Source organism: Rhinolophus ferrumequinum (assembly GCF_004115265.2).
Source record: "Rhinolophus ferrumequinum isolate MPI-CBG mRhiFer1 chromosome 3 unlocalized genomic scaffold, mRhiFer1_v1.p scaffold_36_arrow_ctg1_4, whole genome shotgun sequence".
NCBI lineage: Eukaryota > Metazoa > Chordata > Mammalia > Chiroptera > Rhinolophidae > Rhinolophus > Rhinolophus ferrumequinum.
In genome coordinates, this window is record NW_022680354.1 from 2,942,692 (window position 1) to 2,959,607 (window position 16,916).

The 16,916-nt window shown below is 52.5% G+C and overlaps 1 protein-coding gene across 11 annotated transcripts in view; it reads left to right on the forward strand.

The window, feature by feature from the left end:
• FAM120B (family with sequence similarity 120B) overlaps nucleotides 1-16,088 on the forward strand; it is a 61,815-nt gene extending 45,727 nt beyond the window's left edge. For 2 of the 11 annotated variants that reach the window (XM_033100469.1, XM_033100471.1), the window contains 2 exons: nucleotides 7,531-7,582; nucleotides 14,792-16,076. In XM_033100469.1, the coding sequence (XP_032956360.1) occupies nucleotides 7,531-7,582; nucleotides 14,792-14,804 (65 nt within the window). In that variant the 3' untranslated portion in view covers nucleotides 14,805-16,076. Of the gene's footprint in view, nucleotides 1-1,309; nucleotides 1,498-7,530; nucleotides 7,583-8,272; nucleotides 8,544-14,791 lie in introns of all 11 variants that reach the window. The other 9 variants (XM_033100462.1, XM_033100467.1, XM_033100464.1 and 6 more) reach the window with 9 other exon arrangements.
• Nucleotides 16,089-16,916: the final 828 nt, after the last annotated feature.

Here is a 16,916-nt window from a genome sequence, read left to right on the forward strand (position 1 = left end):
CACAGGGACTTGCAGGCAGTGAGGATGGCTCTTTGTCCCAGGCCCGAGTAGGGACAGACTTCCCCCAGCCCTGTCCTTTTACTCCCTCCAACTCTTTCCTACCAGCTGTAGATACACAGAATGTGAGACCCCAGAGCAAAAGTTTATTCCCTGCAGAATAAATGTGCAGCTTTCCCTCCACGGCGCCTGCTTCCTGAACTGGTTGGCAGCCTGTCACCGGAGCGGTCACCCTGCAGGCTCCATCTGCAGTGGGATTGTCAAGAGAGCAGGGACACGGTGCTGGGACCTCACAGGTGGTTGTTCTGAGTCAGCAGCCGACACTGGGATTCTGACGCCTGAAGCTCCCTCTGCATTTCAGAGGGCAGGCATCCCCGCTGGGCCTAAGGGGACTGCATGTGTGACAAGCCCGTAAGGACAGCATGGTTTCAGAGTTGTCATGTGTTTCCGTTTAAGGCTGTAGGACGGTGACTTTTAATCTTTACAAGAACGTATGTTTGATTACTTTCTGACGAAGCACACTGACAGACGGGCGGGATTTGGTGATCCTGTCATATTCGAGTTAACAAAGAAAACTGTGTTTCGAGAGAGATGATGAGTTGATCTCCATGATTGGGAAACTTCCTTTTTTCCCTTCACGTCATCATTTCTTTACAAATACAACTTGATGCTGTCTGGTTCACGCCCCTTGTTTTGAAGAAGGAAAACTTAGGCCCCATGTGGTGGGTCCCCATGAACTATCAGGATACTTCTAAAAGCACGTTCAATCTGACCTCGGGAGGCCTTCTGGTGTTAAACTCCGGTAGATGGGTAGAGGGGTAGGATTTAGGGCTTTAGGAGAGGGAATGTGAGAGTAAGAAAGTTGGGTATGACACAAGCTTAGGGAATTGGGACGACAGCATCTGGGTCTGGCACACAAAGTCCTGCACATGGGTGGTGGGTGCACTGGTCAGGGCCCTCCTGGTGGCCAGCGGTGTGGGGCCCACCTCCCCGGGGAGGCAGAGCCAGTCAGAACTCACCGTGAGGCCACTGCATGCAGGGGACCGAGCAGAAGGCCCCATGTCCTCAGCCTGCCCCTCCCATCACCAGCATGGTCCCTGGGCACACATCCCAGTGCAGCCCTCACCCCTGCCCAACCTCGCTGGCACGGGGCCCTACACCTGCGTTTTACATGGGCTTTCCCTGAAATTGAAAGACACCAGAAGTTTGAAAATGCCAGCCCAGTGCCACTTGCTGCAGTGTTGCACACAGCGTGTCGTTTGGGGTTAGGTATCCGGTAGCTTGCTGGCACGCTGACCTCCTGTCCCCACAGGGCGGTGGGAGAGACAGGGACCCGGCTCCCACAGGACGAGCTCCGGGTACAGCCGGGCTGGACAAGGACAGCACTGGAGAAACCAGGGGCCAGGTAAGAGGGCGCCAGGCCCCCCGCCACCCACCACGGTGCTGTGCGGCTCGTGTCTGCTTCCGACACAGGTTAGATGCTTGCAGGTGAATAAACAGGTGAGCCACCAACAGGTCTTGTGCCATCCTTCGTGAAGTAGAGACAAAGCGTCTGCCTGCCCCTTGCTGATTCATTTATTTCCTGTCCGTTCAGGCATCTGTTCAAGACTGTTTTTGTAATGTAATTACTGTTTTTTACCTCTGCAACGTCTAAAGTGGGTGGTGGTTTCACAAGTCGCCCACATTGCCACGGACACCCCAGCAGGACTGTGTGTCCTGGTCTGTGTCTGAGTGGCTTTATGGCCATCACGGTGCTGGCGTCCGGGGCCTGCGTCCCAGTGTGTGCGTCCCCGCCCGTCACCCAGCCAAGTTGTCCTGGGATCTCAGCGTGTGTCCAGAGTCCACTGAGCAGCAGTGTGGACCAGGGCTCGTGATGAGGTTTCTGAAATGCCACCCCTGGGGGAGAGAAGCCACATAAGTTCCCGCGTGCAGTCACCTTAGGGGTCCCTCTGAAACACCAGATCAGGCCGCCAGTTGTGCCTGGAGCCCCCAGGGGTCTGAGTGAACACACGTGGTGACAGCCACCGTGCTCGGCTCTAGTCACTGTCAGCGTGGGCATCACTCCCACGGACGCCAGCGGAGCCATGGCTGTTTGTGCTGGGTCAGTAACCGAGATGAGGGCCCTGCCTTCCCCCACGCGTCACGTGTATGTGCATTGTTTCAATTTGGAAGGTTGCCTGGATTACGACACAGGGAGCCAGAACGCGACAGGGTGTGTGTGTGGACCTAGAATCTCACGGTGACACCCAGGGCCACAGGGTCGCTGCCTCTGCCCTGAGTGTTGGGAGCGGACACTCTGGGTGGAGTCCCATTCGGCACCCTTAGTTCTCCCCTGCGCTCCGCGTGTCACACGGAAGGCCCGTCGGTCACTGCCGCCCTCAGGAATCCACTTGTGGCCAGCAGTGCCGCCCTCCAGGGCTCCCTGGTGCCTTGGGGGCCCACAGCCACGGACAGTGCTTTCATCCACCCACCAGACTGCCTGCCTCTGGTTGGGCAGTGAAATTGCTTGGGGCGGCTTGGGGACCACCCCGAATTTCTCACTCTTCAAGGCTGACAGGCTTCTTTAGGCGAACCAGAGAAAGAAAAATCTGGAGCAAAGCTCGTGGCCTGAACAGTGGAGTTGACAGCCCCTCCCCCGCCCTCTCTGTTATTTTACGTGAGGGTCCTTGAAAAGGTGTCTGACAAGGTGACATGTGAGCACAGGCCTGAGGAGGGAGAGAGCAGCCGTGCAGCATCTGCAGGAAGGACGGGTGGGCAGCAGGAGCAGGCCTGGCCTCAGGCTCTCGGAAGAACTGCCTTTCCTCCAGGGGACATGCTCCATGGCACCACCAGCGTGCCCTGAGCTGGCAGGCCTTCATCGGGCTGTGATGAGGTGCAGGGGTGTTGAGGGGATGGGCTTAGAGTGAGTGCAGTGGGGCCCCAGCCTCCTGGCCAAAGGCCGAGGCTCAGAACGCCCCGCCGGCCCAGGAAAGCAGAGTGAGGGCCTGGGGACCCCAATGGAGTCTCGTAAGCCGCAGAACCCACCTGGGCTTCCTGAGTGGACAAGAAAGGCCGCCCCTAGCTGTCCTCCTGCTGTCAGTGTCCCCATGCAGGGCCTGGTGTGGTGGCAAATGGTGACCTTGGCTTCCTCCTCCCCACTGGGTCTCAGGAAGCCGGGAGAAACGAGCTGATGCAGCGTCCGGCTGGGGAGGGCTGCAGGCTGCCGCTGGCACAGGCTGGGCAGGACATGGGTTATGCCTAGCTGCACACCCACATGGACCCTGGGTCCCCTGCACACCTGCTGGATGAATCGTCTCACATCGGGCGTCTGGTCTCGGGGGTCCTGCCAGCCCCAGTGCTGTGCTCTGATTCTGTTCCTTCGTGCTGAGCTCCGCCACCTTCTCCTGGGCCACGTGGGGCTGTACCTATCAGGACCTCTGAGGTGCTGAGGTGGTTGTTACTTGTCACACTTGCTGTGCCTGAGGCAGCCTGCGACAGCTTTTGACGGGCAGACACTGTCTTGGGCCCGTGGCCTGCCTGCCCAGAGCACACAGGTCCTCACTCCTGGTGGGGTTATCGGGCTCCCCACACGGCCTTCCTGAGACCCGAGAGAAAGTATCAGTGTAGTGAGTGTCAGATGCAACTGACAACCCTCGTTTCTTAAATCTTGTTTCCTGGCATTAATTCTGACATAGCTCTTAATACTTCTAAGTGGACTGCTTTAGAGGTTTTTCTATTAAAAAGCAAACAATGTCAATTGTACCACAGTAAAGCTTTTTTTTTTTTTCTAATTTTATTGGGGAACATTGGGGAACAGTGTGCTTCTCCAGGGCCCATCACCTCCAAGTAGTTGTCCTTCAATCCAGTTGTGGAGGACACAGCTCAGCTCCAAGTCCAGTCGCCGTTTCCAATCTTTAGTTGCAGGGGGCGCAGCCCACCATCCCATGTGGGAATTGAACCATGTGGAAAATTTGTTGAGAGCTCGTGCTCTAACCAACTGAGCCATCCGGCCGCCCCTCCGGAAGCTCAGGCGCAGCTCGTTGTCTTCAATCTAGCTGTGGAGGGCACAGCTCACTGGCCCATGTGGGAATCGAACCGGTGACCCTGTTGTTCAGAGCTCGTGCTCAACCAACTGAGCCATCCGGCCGCCCCAGTAAAACTGTTTTTAAAAAGAAAATTTAAAAAGCATGCAAGCCAAAGCCTGACTGTGTGGGCTGACTGTGTCCTTCTGGCCATTGGCTGACCAGCCCAGTGAGGCCTTGTGCTCGGACACCCAGTGTCCCCAGGACACGGCCAGCGAGCCCAGCCCAGGAGACAATGTCGTGAATGTCGGCTGAGTCTGTCGGCTGAGTCTTCGCCTAGGTGATGGCAGAGGTCACGGGGACACGTTGAAATTGGAGAAGGGAACCTGTTTTCTTTGGATCTATAGTAAACGAAGAGGTGTCTTCAAAATCTGTTGGCAGAGATTTGTGTCTGGAAATTTCTCCTTCTCGTGTACATTTAAAAAACAGTGACTCTTCTTCCTGCTGGAGCCTAGAAGCCCACAGTCATCCCTGGTGGCCTCCCGCAGGCCCCTTGCGTGACATTCTGCTGTCGCAGCTGCATGGCTGCTGGCCTGGCAGAGGCCCAGATGCCACCTGATTTCTCGCATCCTGCGTGTGACTGGTCCTCAGGGCAGGTGGGGTCAGGCTGAGAGCCTTTCAGGCTGTGCTCTCGACCATCTGATGGTGAAAAGAAAGCAGTGGGTGGCCACACGTTTGGGGGTGAGCAGGCTGGACCCAGAGGACAGGGCCGAGCTGAGGGGCAGGGTGGGGCTCTGACCACGATGCTGGGGGGGTTCAGGTTCCCGTGAAGGATGGTTCCGGGGAGTGACTGAGGCTGGGGGGCGGGGTGTGTGTGTGTGTGTGTGAGGCTGTCACCCCGTGTATGTGTGTGTCTGAGGCTGTCACCCCGTGTGTGTGTGTGTGAGGCTGTCACCCCGTGTGTGTGTGAGGCTGTCACCCCGTGTGTGTGTGTGTGTGTGAGGCTGTCACCCCGTGTGTGTGTGTGTAAGGCTGTCACCCCGTGTGTGTGTGTGTGTGAGGTTGTCATCCCGTGTGTGTGAGGCTGTCACCCTGTGTGTGTGGTGTGTGTGTGTGTGTGTGTGTGTGTGTAAGTAAGGCTGTCACCCGTGTGTGTGGTGTGTGTGTGTGTGTGTGTGTGTGTGTGTGAGTGTGTAAAGCTGTCACCCGCAGGAGCCCAGACCTGGCCTTGCCACGGGCGTGGACTGAAGAGCTGGGTCTGAGCTGCCAAGGAGATAGGAAACTCGCCAGCTGGGCTGTCTTCTTTCTGACTCCTTTCAGCTTCAAAGAGGCCTGGGAAGAATTAGGACCGAATCGCGAAGAAGCTAGAGTGTCTGTATCACCAGCGAGCTGCGAGCGTGTTTTGGGGATCAGCTGGCTCTCAGGCACAGCAGTGCACAGAACAGGGGCCTCCCCATGGGGCCTGCATGCCTCCAGCCACTCCCGGTGACGTTTCCTCCTTGAGCTCTGGGCCCTGCACCACCCTGTTATGTTCAGGGTCATACCCCACTGCCAAGCACCGAGCACGTCACAGGCCGGGATCGCGGTGCAGGCGGGGCACACACACCATCCAGGGGGCCCCAGGGTCCTTGCCAAGCCTGGGACATGCCCAGCATTTTTCTTGTAAATTTAGTGCATACAAATGTAACTCCCGGTCAGCACACCACCTTTCTGACAGACGAGCTTTCCGACTCCATTCACACATGTAAGTGGAGCATCAGGTGCGCAGCCTGCAGTTGTTCACACAGACGGACGCTGTGACAGCCGTGGCCGCTACAGACACACTGGCAGGCGCTCCGGGCCTGTGCATCGCCACCATCAGCGCTGACCAGCAGGTCCAGGCTGGTCCTGTCTTGGGAGTGACCGATCGGCAAGAGCAGTCAGACACCCGGTTCTCACTTTGCTGCCAGCTACTGATGGAGTGGAGCAGGTTTGCTGTGTCCACACTCACATGGTCAGCTGTTGTGACATCCAAACAGAAACCATTTCTCTCTCCAGCTGCTCGATTTCAGGAACAACTTGGAGCTCTAAGGGTTTGCAGGCTGGGGGCCCGGCCGGACAAGCACCTTCCCCTCTTCTGTTCTGATCACTTAAAGGCAGAAAATCAGTAACTCTTGGGCAGCTAGCGCTCGAGACTGCTCACCGCTGTGCGCGCGTTGTAAACGCAGGTCTTTGAAGGATACCCCTGCTTTGGCGGGCAGGCCAACCTCCTCACACACGGGTCACACAGGTCAGGACGTGGTGTGTGAGTGTTAGGGCTGAGACACTGGCCCCCGGGAGCCCTCAGGTGGAGGGTAAGTCAGGGTCTGATGATGAACGAGGGTGGAATGTGGGCGGGAGGAATTCAGGGTCCTCAAGGATGACACGCGAGCACAGTCGCTTTGGCTCACGTGGAGAGGCGTCCATGCAAGTGCTGTGCGTCGTCCAGATGTTTGCTAGTTTCAGGTGCTTCTGTGTAAAATATGTCTTGTGCATGTGCACAAGTGGACACACACACACACACACACACACACACACCCCTTCTGTTAGGGCTGGAGCACTTTCTGGGTCAGGGAATCCACCTTCTCAGTTTGAATCACCGTGAGTGGGTTATGTTATCTGTACTAAGCCAGCACATGTTTTGGTGGGTTTTGTGTCTACCTTGGAACTGCCGTTGTAGTATTTTTGGAGATATTGAAGTAGCCTAATAGGAAGTTGTCTCTATTTTCAGGACAGAATTAACAGGCAAAATTGTTTGTGTTATTGAAAAACTGAAAATGCCTCAGAGTGAGAGTTCAGTTACTGCCACAAATGGGGACGTCCCCAGGGGCCCTCGGCTGCTGGTGTGAGCCTGGCTTCCTGAGGTGCTGCACATCAAAGCCTCCCGAGGTGCAAACACGGCACCCCTTCCTTCTGGGGTGAGAAGTGACGTGTCACATTCCACAGTCGGTAGCTACAAACTTGCCTGTGATTTCTGCAGCTTGTCACATCCAGTGGTGATTCCCAGAGGAGGCTGGTGTGTTGTGACAGAGCTGTGATCACCTGTGATAACAAGGGTGGGCCTGGAAACTTCATTCCAGCCATTGCTGTGACCCAGGGAGCCTCACTTCTGGGAGAGGTGTGAGCAGCAGGGACCAGGCTTTGTGGGCAGAGCACCATTTGTACTTGCAGGGTGGTTCTTTCCTGACCTCCCAACGTGCCCCATCTGCCCCAGGGACCAGGGAACGGCACTCAACCCCATCTGGAGACAGAGCCCTGTGGTCTTTTGTGTACTTGGTGCAGTGTCCCCCTGAGCTGAGCTGTGGACGGGGAAGCTCCATTTGCAGGCCAGTGGTGGCGGTGACGGTGTAGGGGTGCGGCCCCGTGTAGGGGGAGGCTGCTGACGGGAGCAGTTCGTGCATTGTGCTACCTCTGAACTAACTGCTCCCACTTTAATGGGGCAGGCAGCTCAGCGTGCTGTTCTGTGGATCTTCCAGAAATGTAACTTGTTTGTTCCCCTGTCTGTTTACTGCAGGAAGCAGGCAGCACGAGCCTGAGCGGTGGAAAAGACACTCGCCCTCCTCTGGGTAAGTCCACCTCGGTGTCCAGAGTGAGTCCACGGTCAGAGGCTGCAGTGCACTTAACATTGACATCACGTGCCAGACTTGAAAAGAATTAGACGTTAAATCGGCTAATGGGCAGATTTACTTGCTCCCTCCAGAAAAGTGTGGTAGAAAAAGATGAGGAGTGGGGACATGAGACCTTGGCCTTGCCTGCTTCAGAGGGAAGTGAGGGAACCACGACGTCTTATCTGTGAGGCGAGAGGGGCCGAGGGGATTGGCCTGGCTTTGCACAGAAAGGAAAACAGCCTTTGCAGTGGCTTTTCCCTCGGCACATTCAAAAGGTTTTGTGGCTTCTCTTCAGAGGTTGTGCCTGATGCCATGGCCACCAGCACTCGTTGCCGTCACCAGTCGGGGTGTCCCGACATCTGGGCCTTCCTAAGGGGAGCCAGGCTGTGTGGCTGGTCCCAATGTGCCGTCCAACTGCTGTAGCACACCAACAGTGTTTCCTAGTTACAAACTAAGCAGAGTGAGTGTCCCAGGTCTGCCGTCTTTCAGCCCTCAGAAGTGTCTGTACAGGAAAGGAGGGGACGCCTTTCTCCTCCTCTTCCCGGAGGGAGTGAGCTCTGTGTGGGGGTTCTGCCTGGGGGTCCTGACAAAGTGTGTGACTCAAGCATCTGTTTCTGTCGTGTCATCCCCTCGTTTGATTTTCGCCAGGCTCCAGCTCAGTGTTTCTTACTGCAGTGCACATGCAGACAGGCCTGGGTTCGGGCAGACTGGAAGCCCGTAGGGATGGGTGAGGAGAAGGCAGAAGTGGAGTGTCCGGAAGCCTGCGTTCCACAGTCAGTAGCTACACAGCCAGAAGCCATGTTTCCACGACTGAGAAGCATGTCTGTGGCTCTTTGTGAGCCCTGAAGACTCGATTTTAAAAAACACTTAAAATGAATCCAAGTTCAGAGTAATAATCTTTTCATGAAAGAATGTTCAGGTAATTCAAGAACTGAAATATTAAGCCCAGTAACCTCTGGGGTATTGATTCTGGAAAGACATCTAGGTTAGAAGTTCAAAGTCAGGCCCTTCCTTAGCAGGCGGCTCCCTTACGCCTGGAGAGCTGGGGTGACGACCAGGCTCCCTTCCGGGTAACACTCCAGGACTCGTGACCCCCAGCTCTCATAAATGCTCACCCTTGTCCCCCAGAAGACGGGCCCTTTAAAACAGCGTAAGCCCTGAACATTCCCAGGCTGGACTGCAGATTGCACTGAATCAGCCTGACTCAGCTCAGGTATGCGTAGCCCCAGGCTTCGTCTTGCCTGAAAACCCCGTCCATCTAGTGTTTACCAGAAAAGGGATCTTCTCCAGATAGTTTGAGCCATTTGTGTAAATCCCCACGTCCTGCAGCAACTCCTTCAGGGCACTTACAGGTCTTACTACTTCCCATGCGGGTCTTGTGGGACCTACAACTTTGTTTCCCAGCTTTGACATGCTTTGTTTCCCAGCTTTTTTCATTCCTCTTAAGAGTGTTTCCTGTCTAAATAGTGACATTCTGTTCCTTTCATTTGAGACCACTGCTGCTTCTAAACGTTTTGTTTCCTTGCTCCTTTTCTCATTTGTACAGTTTGAAATAAATTCCTCATCCTTTAAATTATAAGTCGCCCCCCATGGAAACCATTTCCCTTCAGAATATTGAAGTTCCAGCTTGTCACTAAGACCTTTGTGTTCAGTCAGCAAGCTCAACTGTGTCATTGCGTTGGTATGGTCTTTTTACGTTTAAGAAACAGTTGTAGTGAACTTTTGTAATCTTGATGTTTTTTCAGTTATCTCTGCAGTCAAGTGTTGGGATGAAATTTCCTTATATCAAGTTTAAAATGAAAATAAAATACTTACTACTCAAAATTAAATGTAAGTTCATATTTCTTTGATCACTTAGAGGACATTCCACTATCCAGTGTATTTCATCTTTGTGAAGAAGGATGTTGAATTTTGTCACAGCCTTTTCTGTGTATGCTGAGATCATGATGTTTTCTTCTTCGCGTCTTTGACGTGACGGGTCACGTTGAGTGTCCTGGACCTGCACATGTGGAACCCACCCTGCTTCCCAGGGAGACGTCTTCACTGGTCGTGTGGTGTGGTCCTGGTAACGTGCTATTGAATTCGGGTTGCCATTACAGTGTTTTGTGAAGATTTTCACTTCTTTGTTTATCAGGGTTATTGGCCTGTAATTTTCTTTATAGTGTCCTTGTCTGGCTTTGATATCAGGGTGCTGCTGGCCTAGTAGTAGAATGAGTTTGGAAGTGTTCCTTCCCCTTCAGGTTTTTTGGAAGACTTTGGGAAGGTTTGGCATTAATTCTTTTTTAACTAGTTGGTACAATTCACCATTTAAACCATCTGCTCCGGGAATTTTGTTTTTTGTGACGTTTTTGATTTCTGATTCAATCTCCTTTCTCATTGATTGGTCTGTTCAGATTTTCTATTTCTTTGTGATTCAAAGAAATAGAAAAGTCTTGGAAGGTTGCGTTTCTAGGAATTTTTTCACTTCTTCTAGGTTATCCAATTGTTGGTGTATAACGTGTCCTCGAAAATAAGACCTAGCCAGAACATAAGCCCTAATGCGTCTTTTGGAGCAAAAATTAATGTAAGACTCAGTCTTATATAATATATTATAAACTATAGTATAGTATAATATAATATAAAACCGGTCTTACATTAATTTTTGCTCCAAAAGACACATTAGAGCTGATGGTCCAGCTAGGTCTTATTTTCGGGGAAACACGGTATTTGATGAGTGAATGAGAAAATTTCCTAAGAAAGGAGTAAGGAACTAAAACTGAACAGACTATTCACCATGGAAAACCTGAAAGGGACTCACTGCCCTTCCCCCAAGCAGAGGGCTTGACAAATAAGTTTTGCCAAACTTCGAGTAATTCCCTATTACAGAAACAGAGACGGGCCAGTCTGACCTAGGCTGCATGGTCCTTCAGGCACAAGGAAGAACATTCCAGAAAGGGACCTTCGTGTTCAAAGGCTCTGAGGTGGTGTGAACTTGCTGTCGCAGGAGCGAAGCGGGGCACAGGCTGGGCCCATCCTGGGAGGTGGGCTTTATTTGGGGTGCTCTCTTGGACACTGGTAGTCCTGCGAGTGACGTATGACCTTTAGTTGTTTTCCATTCAGACGCTGGCCATGGCTGGCTCTCCGGAATAGCTTAGCCTTCAGTATGTCACGTGTGTGTTGCTTCCAATGTGACTTCTCCTATTTTAGTCCTTTGTAGGAATTTTTTCCCCCTGAACGTTTCTTTGTTTTTTTGTCTTCATATTCTGAAATTTCAAAAGAATTGTTTGTGTGAGGGTTTCCTTTTACCATCCATTCTGCTTGGCATCGTGTGGTCCTTTGTCCATCCCCCTAAGATCTGGGGGTTTTCTTGTGTGATTTCTTATAAGGATTACAGGCTCCTCCTTGTTAAATCTAGAATGTTCCGAGTGTATCTTTCTTGTCCTCGGTCATATTTTCTGTCGTTCTGTTTCAACACTGTCTCGTATAGAAATTCCTCAGCTTGATTTCCAACCTGCTGTTTCTTTCTGAATTTGAAGAGTAGTTTTTGTCAGAGTAAACATCACTCCCTTCCCCTAGGCTGTTTTCAGCAGATTAATCCCCTCTGTTTCCAGAAGCACCTATTTACACTTTCAACATTTCAGATGGGTATTTGCTAATTATCTGTGTTTCTTCTGTTTTAGGAATTACCTATCAAGTTAATGAATTGGCTTTTTTGCCCCACAGGAAGCTGGGACCCCGTATCTGCTTGTACGTGTCTCCCTCCCGTCTGGGGGGCAGTGGTTTGCTCTGTGTGCTCCCTTCCCTTACGGATCCAAGAAGAGATGTTGATTCTTCAGTCTGTTCAGCCTTTTCCTTGTTAGGACACAGTGGCGACTTCGAGCTCCTTCCATGCAGAACTGGAAATCAGGAGTCCCCACAGCATTTGTTTTTTCCTCGACTTACTGACTCTTGTTTTTGCTTGTGAGTTTGATTAGTTTTCTGTATACATTTATCATAATTCAACTTGAGATTCTCCCCCAGTTCTCCACATCTCCTTTCAGTGCATTCGTGCGATGGGCATCTCATTGGCTGCGCTTTCTGGTCAGTACCCCCTGCACTCGCCTAGCTCGGCCCTGACTGGGTGCTCTCTCGGCCACCTCCCGGCTGTCACCCTTGTCACCACCTTCGAATCTTTACACCTCTCTCTCCTGTTAGATTTCTGAATCCTGTATCTTCCTCTTTCTTGGTTTATCCTCTTATCCTGAGAAAAAGGGCATAAATCTTTGAGGCCTTGCAGGTCGGAAAATCTTTTTATTTTTTAATTGAAAGTTTACCAAGTTACGGAATTCTAGTAACTAGTTTCTCTTCTCTAGTAAACAGTTTCTCTTAGAATTTTGTAGACTGCTCCATTGCCTCCTGGCTTCCTCTGTGTCCCAGGTGAGAATCTGCTATTTTTCTGATTCTTGATCTTTTGTGTGAACCTTTCTTTTTGTCTTAGATGTTTGTAGGGTCCTCTCTGTACTTGAAATTTCATGATAGGTCCTGAGTGTCACCCATGATGCTGGACGGTCAGTGTGGCCTCAAGTCCAGCATCAAATCACACGTGTTCTGGCAACTGACACATGTTCTAGACAGACAGCACAGGACGCTCTCGGCTCTTCTCTGCCCACAGCTCTTATCACCGTCCCGTGCGCTCTCGGCCTCCAGCTGCCCCACCTGAGTGCACGTCCACTCGTGTATACTGAGGCTTCGCTCCCATCCTGTGTTCAGAGAGGACAGTGTGGACGTTCCTCCCTTGTGAGCCACCTGCTTATTCCGCCTCTTTCCTGTAGCTCCTCTGCTTCACAGCCACATGCGTCAGTCCCTCCCTTCTCGCGTCAGCAGGTGGTTCCCTTGGGACAGCATCATGGAAGCTTTGGCCCCCATGTTCTGCCGTCGTCGGCTTTTGGCCTTTCTTGCTTCAGCTCTCCATGTCTTTCCTTCGCTGACTTAACTATGATTTCACCTTGCGAAGAGAGAAACTGAGGCACATTGAATCTGAATTAAGAGTTGATTTCTGCACAAATCCATGCGATGGGGCAGCAGCAAACTGGCAGTGGTGAGAAGCGCTCCCCCAAACTGTTGGAGGGAGAGGCCCCTGGGGAGGAGGCGGGAGCCCAGCAGGAGGCCTGGCGGCTGCCGCCTGGGCAGCAGGCTGTTTGCTGGCTGTTTGCGTTTGCGTGGCCCTGGGCTTTGGCTTGGGAACCTTCAGGCCTGGACAGACTGAGGTTTTCATTTGCTTCCATAGGCTGCTGAGGCATGAAAGCCACCTCAGTGTAATGGCCCCGCATGTAATTAACATAACAACCTCCAGACTGAGCCTGCACCTCTGGCCTCAGACGAGGAAGGAAGGTGGTGGGCGTGCGTGTCTGCTTGGCAAGGCCTTAGCCGATGGGCCCCTAGGCCGGGGCCCAGCACCCCAGCCCAGCCTGTGTGCACCCTTGGCCCCAGCAGGAGCTTCCAGAGGGGTCCCCACTCGGGCAGCTGGGGGCAGCCCAGACACGTAGGCCATCACAACTGCCCTGTCCCTGTCTGCCCCGTGAACGGTGACTCAGAGCTAATTCTCATCTTGCAGACGGAACTCTCCTGGGGTGGTTTCTGTGGTCATTTTCTTCCTTCCATTTTTTCTGCTCGTTGTCACTTGTCTACAGGTTGGACTCTTCTGACGTCTTTGCGTCCTTTTGCTTTACTTTGTGGGAAATTTCCTCAATTTTATCTTCCATCTTTTCTATTAGTTCTTTAATTTCACTGTTTTTAAATTCTGAGAACTCAGAAGGTTTCTTTTTTTATAGCAGTCTTCTTTGTTTTGCGATTGCAACGTCTTCTCTTACAACAAGGAAATTAATTGCACCAGTGGGGTTTTGTTTTGTTTTCTCTTCCTCCTTCGTAGATGGTTCTTCCAAGTTTCTTTCTCTGTGTGCTTGTTTGTTTCCATTTTAGATTTTCTTCCTCGGACGCCTGGTAACTCTTGAGCGTCCACGCGTGTGGCAGGAAGCCTGTGCCCAGCTTCAGTGTGGGTCCTTGGCGAGCTGTGGCACTGCCACCCTTCACTTTTTACCTCGGGTGGGTCCGTTTCCTTAGAGGAGAGTCAGCACAGAGGGGAAGGTGACTTAAGAAAATCTGAAGAAGGTCCAAGTGACCATTTGAAACTAGGGGTGCAGGAGGCAGTGAGAAATGCCTTAGAATGACTGCGGACTCCTGAGTAGAGCTGTTAGGATTTTAGTACCATCGATTTGGGTGGGAGATTCAGGAGGAGAAGAACATGGAGCAGGCAATAATGTTGAGGTGCGTTGCCTGAGGCACCCAGATTTTGGAAGACCGAGGTTCAGGTTCTGCTGTGCCGCTGCTGTGGGCCTGGCCTTGGGCAGTGCCTCTGGCTTCTCCACGCTCTGCCTTCTCAGACCATCACCTCCCCTAGTGACATTAAATGATGGAATGTTTACACGCATTTTGCAAACACACACACACTGAGCACACGTTCCGTCACATCCGCAGTGGTGGGAGCGGCTGTGGTCAGAGGGGCTCAGAAACGTAAGCTGAGAGTCATGGCAGGGAACCAGGACCAGATGCTGGCACCAGAGCCTCACCACGTGATGTCCCTAGGCGATAATGTCCTAGGCTGCCCAGGGAGGAGCAGCTTCCCGTGTCGCACACATGGGAATGACATGCCACGTAGGGACGACACAGACCGAGGCCACGGGGGTCAGCCTGCGATAAGCACCGGTGAGTGCGCCTAGGCCAGGTGGACGTGACCTCTGTTTTCAGCAAGTAGGTCAATAGTGACGACCACAGTGCCGCTGTCAGTAAAGGAGCTCCCCAAGGGCCGTGGAGACCCCTCAGCTCCTTCTGGAACTTGGCAGGACGTCCCCCAGCTTCCCTTCCAGTTGACAGGTCAGCTGCACACACACGCATGCAGAGACATGCAGAAATGGGCACATGGGCGTGTACACACATGAACATGCAGACACACCTCTTCAGGTTCGACTGCCGCACTCACGGCACCGCAGCTGACAGGCGCCCCTCGTCTGCACAGCTCACCCTCCACATGCCCTTGTCCCTCTTCCTGGGGACTTGTCCTCAGCAGGAGGAGCAGGCGGCGTTGACACTCATGCTCCCAGGGGTGGCTTGGGTTGCGGGTGACCAGGAGACTCACAATTGCTTGTGTTCTAGGTGGTCCAGCTGAGGCTCTGCAGGGACGGGACAGCTGACAGTGCTTAGAAAACCCGGACACCAAATGTCAGGTCAACACATCCTGCTCATCTTCAGTTAACACAAGAAGCACCCGACCCAGGGTGTTCGAGCCATAAAGTGGGTGTGCTGTGTGTTACACTCCTTTCCACAGACGGCAGTGAGGACGCAGCAGACATCAGGACCACGGCTTTACCGCCACACAAGGATCATCTCCAATGTGGACGTGGTGAATGTTGACGTCCATGGGGACGTGTTTCAGGAAGACACTGAGGAAGCAAAGACACCCTCCAGTGCTTGGCAGGGTACTTTGGGGGCTAGGGACATTATAACTCCCGGTTGGCATGACGAGTGTGGAGGAGACCTGCGTCCACACGTTGCCGACTGGCACAGAGTGTCTTCTAACAGCTGTCTTTGAGTTCATTACAGTTAAAAGTATACTTTCCCAGCAAGTTCTCTTCTCACAGGTTGGCCCAGGCCGCTGATGAACGAGGACCTTTGTAAAAGTTTACTGCTCCATGCACGTCACTAGTGTTCCTCACGTTACAGCTCTTAGGTTTGGATTCCTTGTTTAAATTTGTCAAAAATGCCACTTGGTCACGAGTTCAGAGTTTCCCATTGGAAGGTGGAAATGACTGTTGGCGGTTGCCGTGTTGCTCCTAGGCATTAGCCAGCCCGTCCTCATTTCAGTGAGGCACGTGCAGCGGCCGTGCCTGCTGGCTGCCCCAGGAGGGGCCCTCGTCTGCGGCCCTGGAAGCCGCTGCACAGACAGCAGGCCGGGTTTGGCATCTCCCTTTTATGTTACGACAGTGATCTGTAATACACGTTTGTGGTTCATAGCCAAATATAAATGATTAGTCTGCTGTTACCAATGAGAAAACTGACTTCTTTGCTCCTGTTTTTTGTTTGGACCTATCGTTAAATACCTAGAGCTGGACAGAAGCTTGGGGATCTAACCCAGGCCTCAGGCATCAGGCGAGGTCCAGAGAGGTTACCTGGGGCTCTGGCGACACAGGTCCTGGTTCTGGCGGGTCCCTGGGCCGCCACCTCCTGCTTTGTGCCCTGGTGTCATCATCTTCATTCGATGGGTTTGCTTCAGCTCACAGTTTCTCAACTGTGAGTCGTGTACACCCTTGAAAGGAAAAACAAGGGGTGATTTTTTGCCCATGTCGATTTATTGTTGTTCCTCTGCTATTAAAATATATACAAACATGCATTGGATTCCTTATGCCTCGCACATTCTTAGTACAACTTTCAGTCCCAGACGTCATGTACGTGAAATGAAAACAGTCACGAAACAGTGTCGTGATCACAGTCCACACGAGGTCTCAGGGAACTGGCCAGCGGTCTGTGCTTTGAAGAGGTCTGTGCTTTGAAGAGGGCAGTGGCTGCAGTGCTGGCCCACGAAGGGACACACGAGGCCTTGACGGCAGCCCAGCGTGCGGGTGATGCTGGGCCAGGGAGGCTGCAGAGGACCCTGCCCAGGGCACTGGCCACAGCCCCATGTCGGGACCCTCCCTCTCCCTGTCCCCCTGTGGTGACGGGAGTCCACAGCCATGCACCCTTTCCTTGAACCAGCAGTGCATGTGGTGTGGCACCCGCGCTCTCCGTGCATGGCTGACCCACATGTCGAGTCTTCTTTGGGTACGTGGTTTCTAGAGGGTCTCCTGCCTTCCCCGTGCTGTTGGAATTTTTGCAGCAAGGATAACGTTATGTATTGTGTAACTGAAAGTAAAACGGGTGGCCAGTGAGTGTTCATGTCTTGTGTAACGTGCATATTTTTAGAGCACTAATCTCTAGGATTTAATAAGTCACATTTTCTTTAGGTTTCAGCACCTACGAGGTTGGATATTTCATTTTTTCCATCCTTTGAACTTTTTAAAATTTCAAGCTCTTTCAGGCACCTGCCACAGCTTAGGAAGGAAAATAAGTAGGGAGCCACCAGTATGTCCTGATTGTCACATAAAACAATGCAAAAGGAGAACAAAGCGTCTGTCATGGGGGTGGCGGGCCCATCCTCCATCGCACGCTGTTGACATGCCTGCGTGTTGTTTGTGCCTGTTTATTTCCACCGTTGGGGAGTGCACTGCGCCCTGTGTGTTGTCCT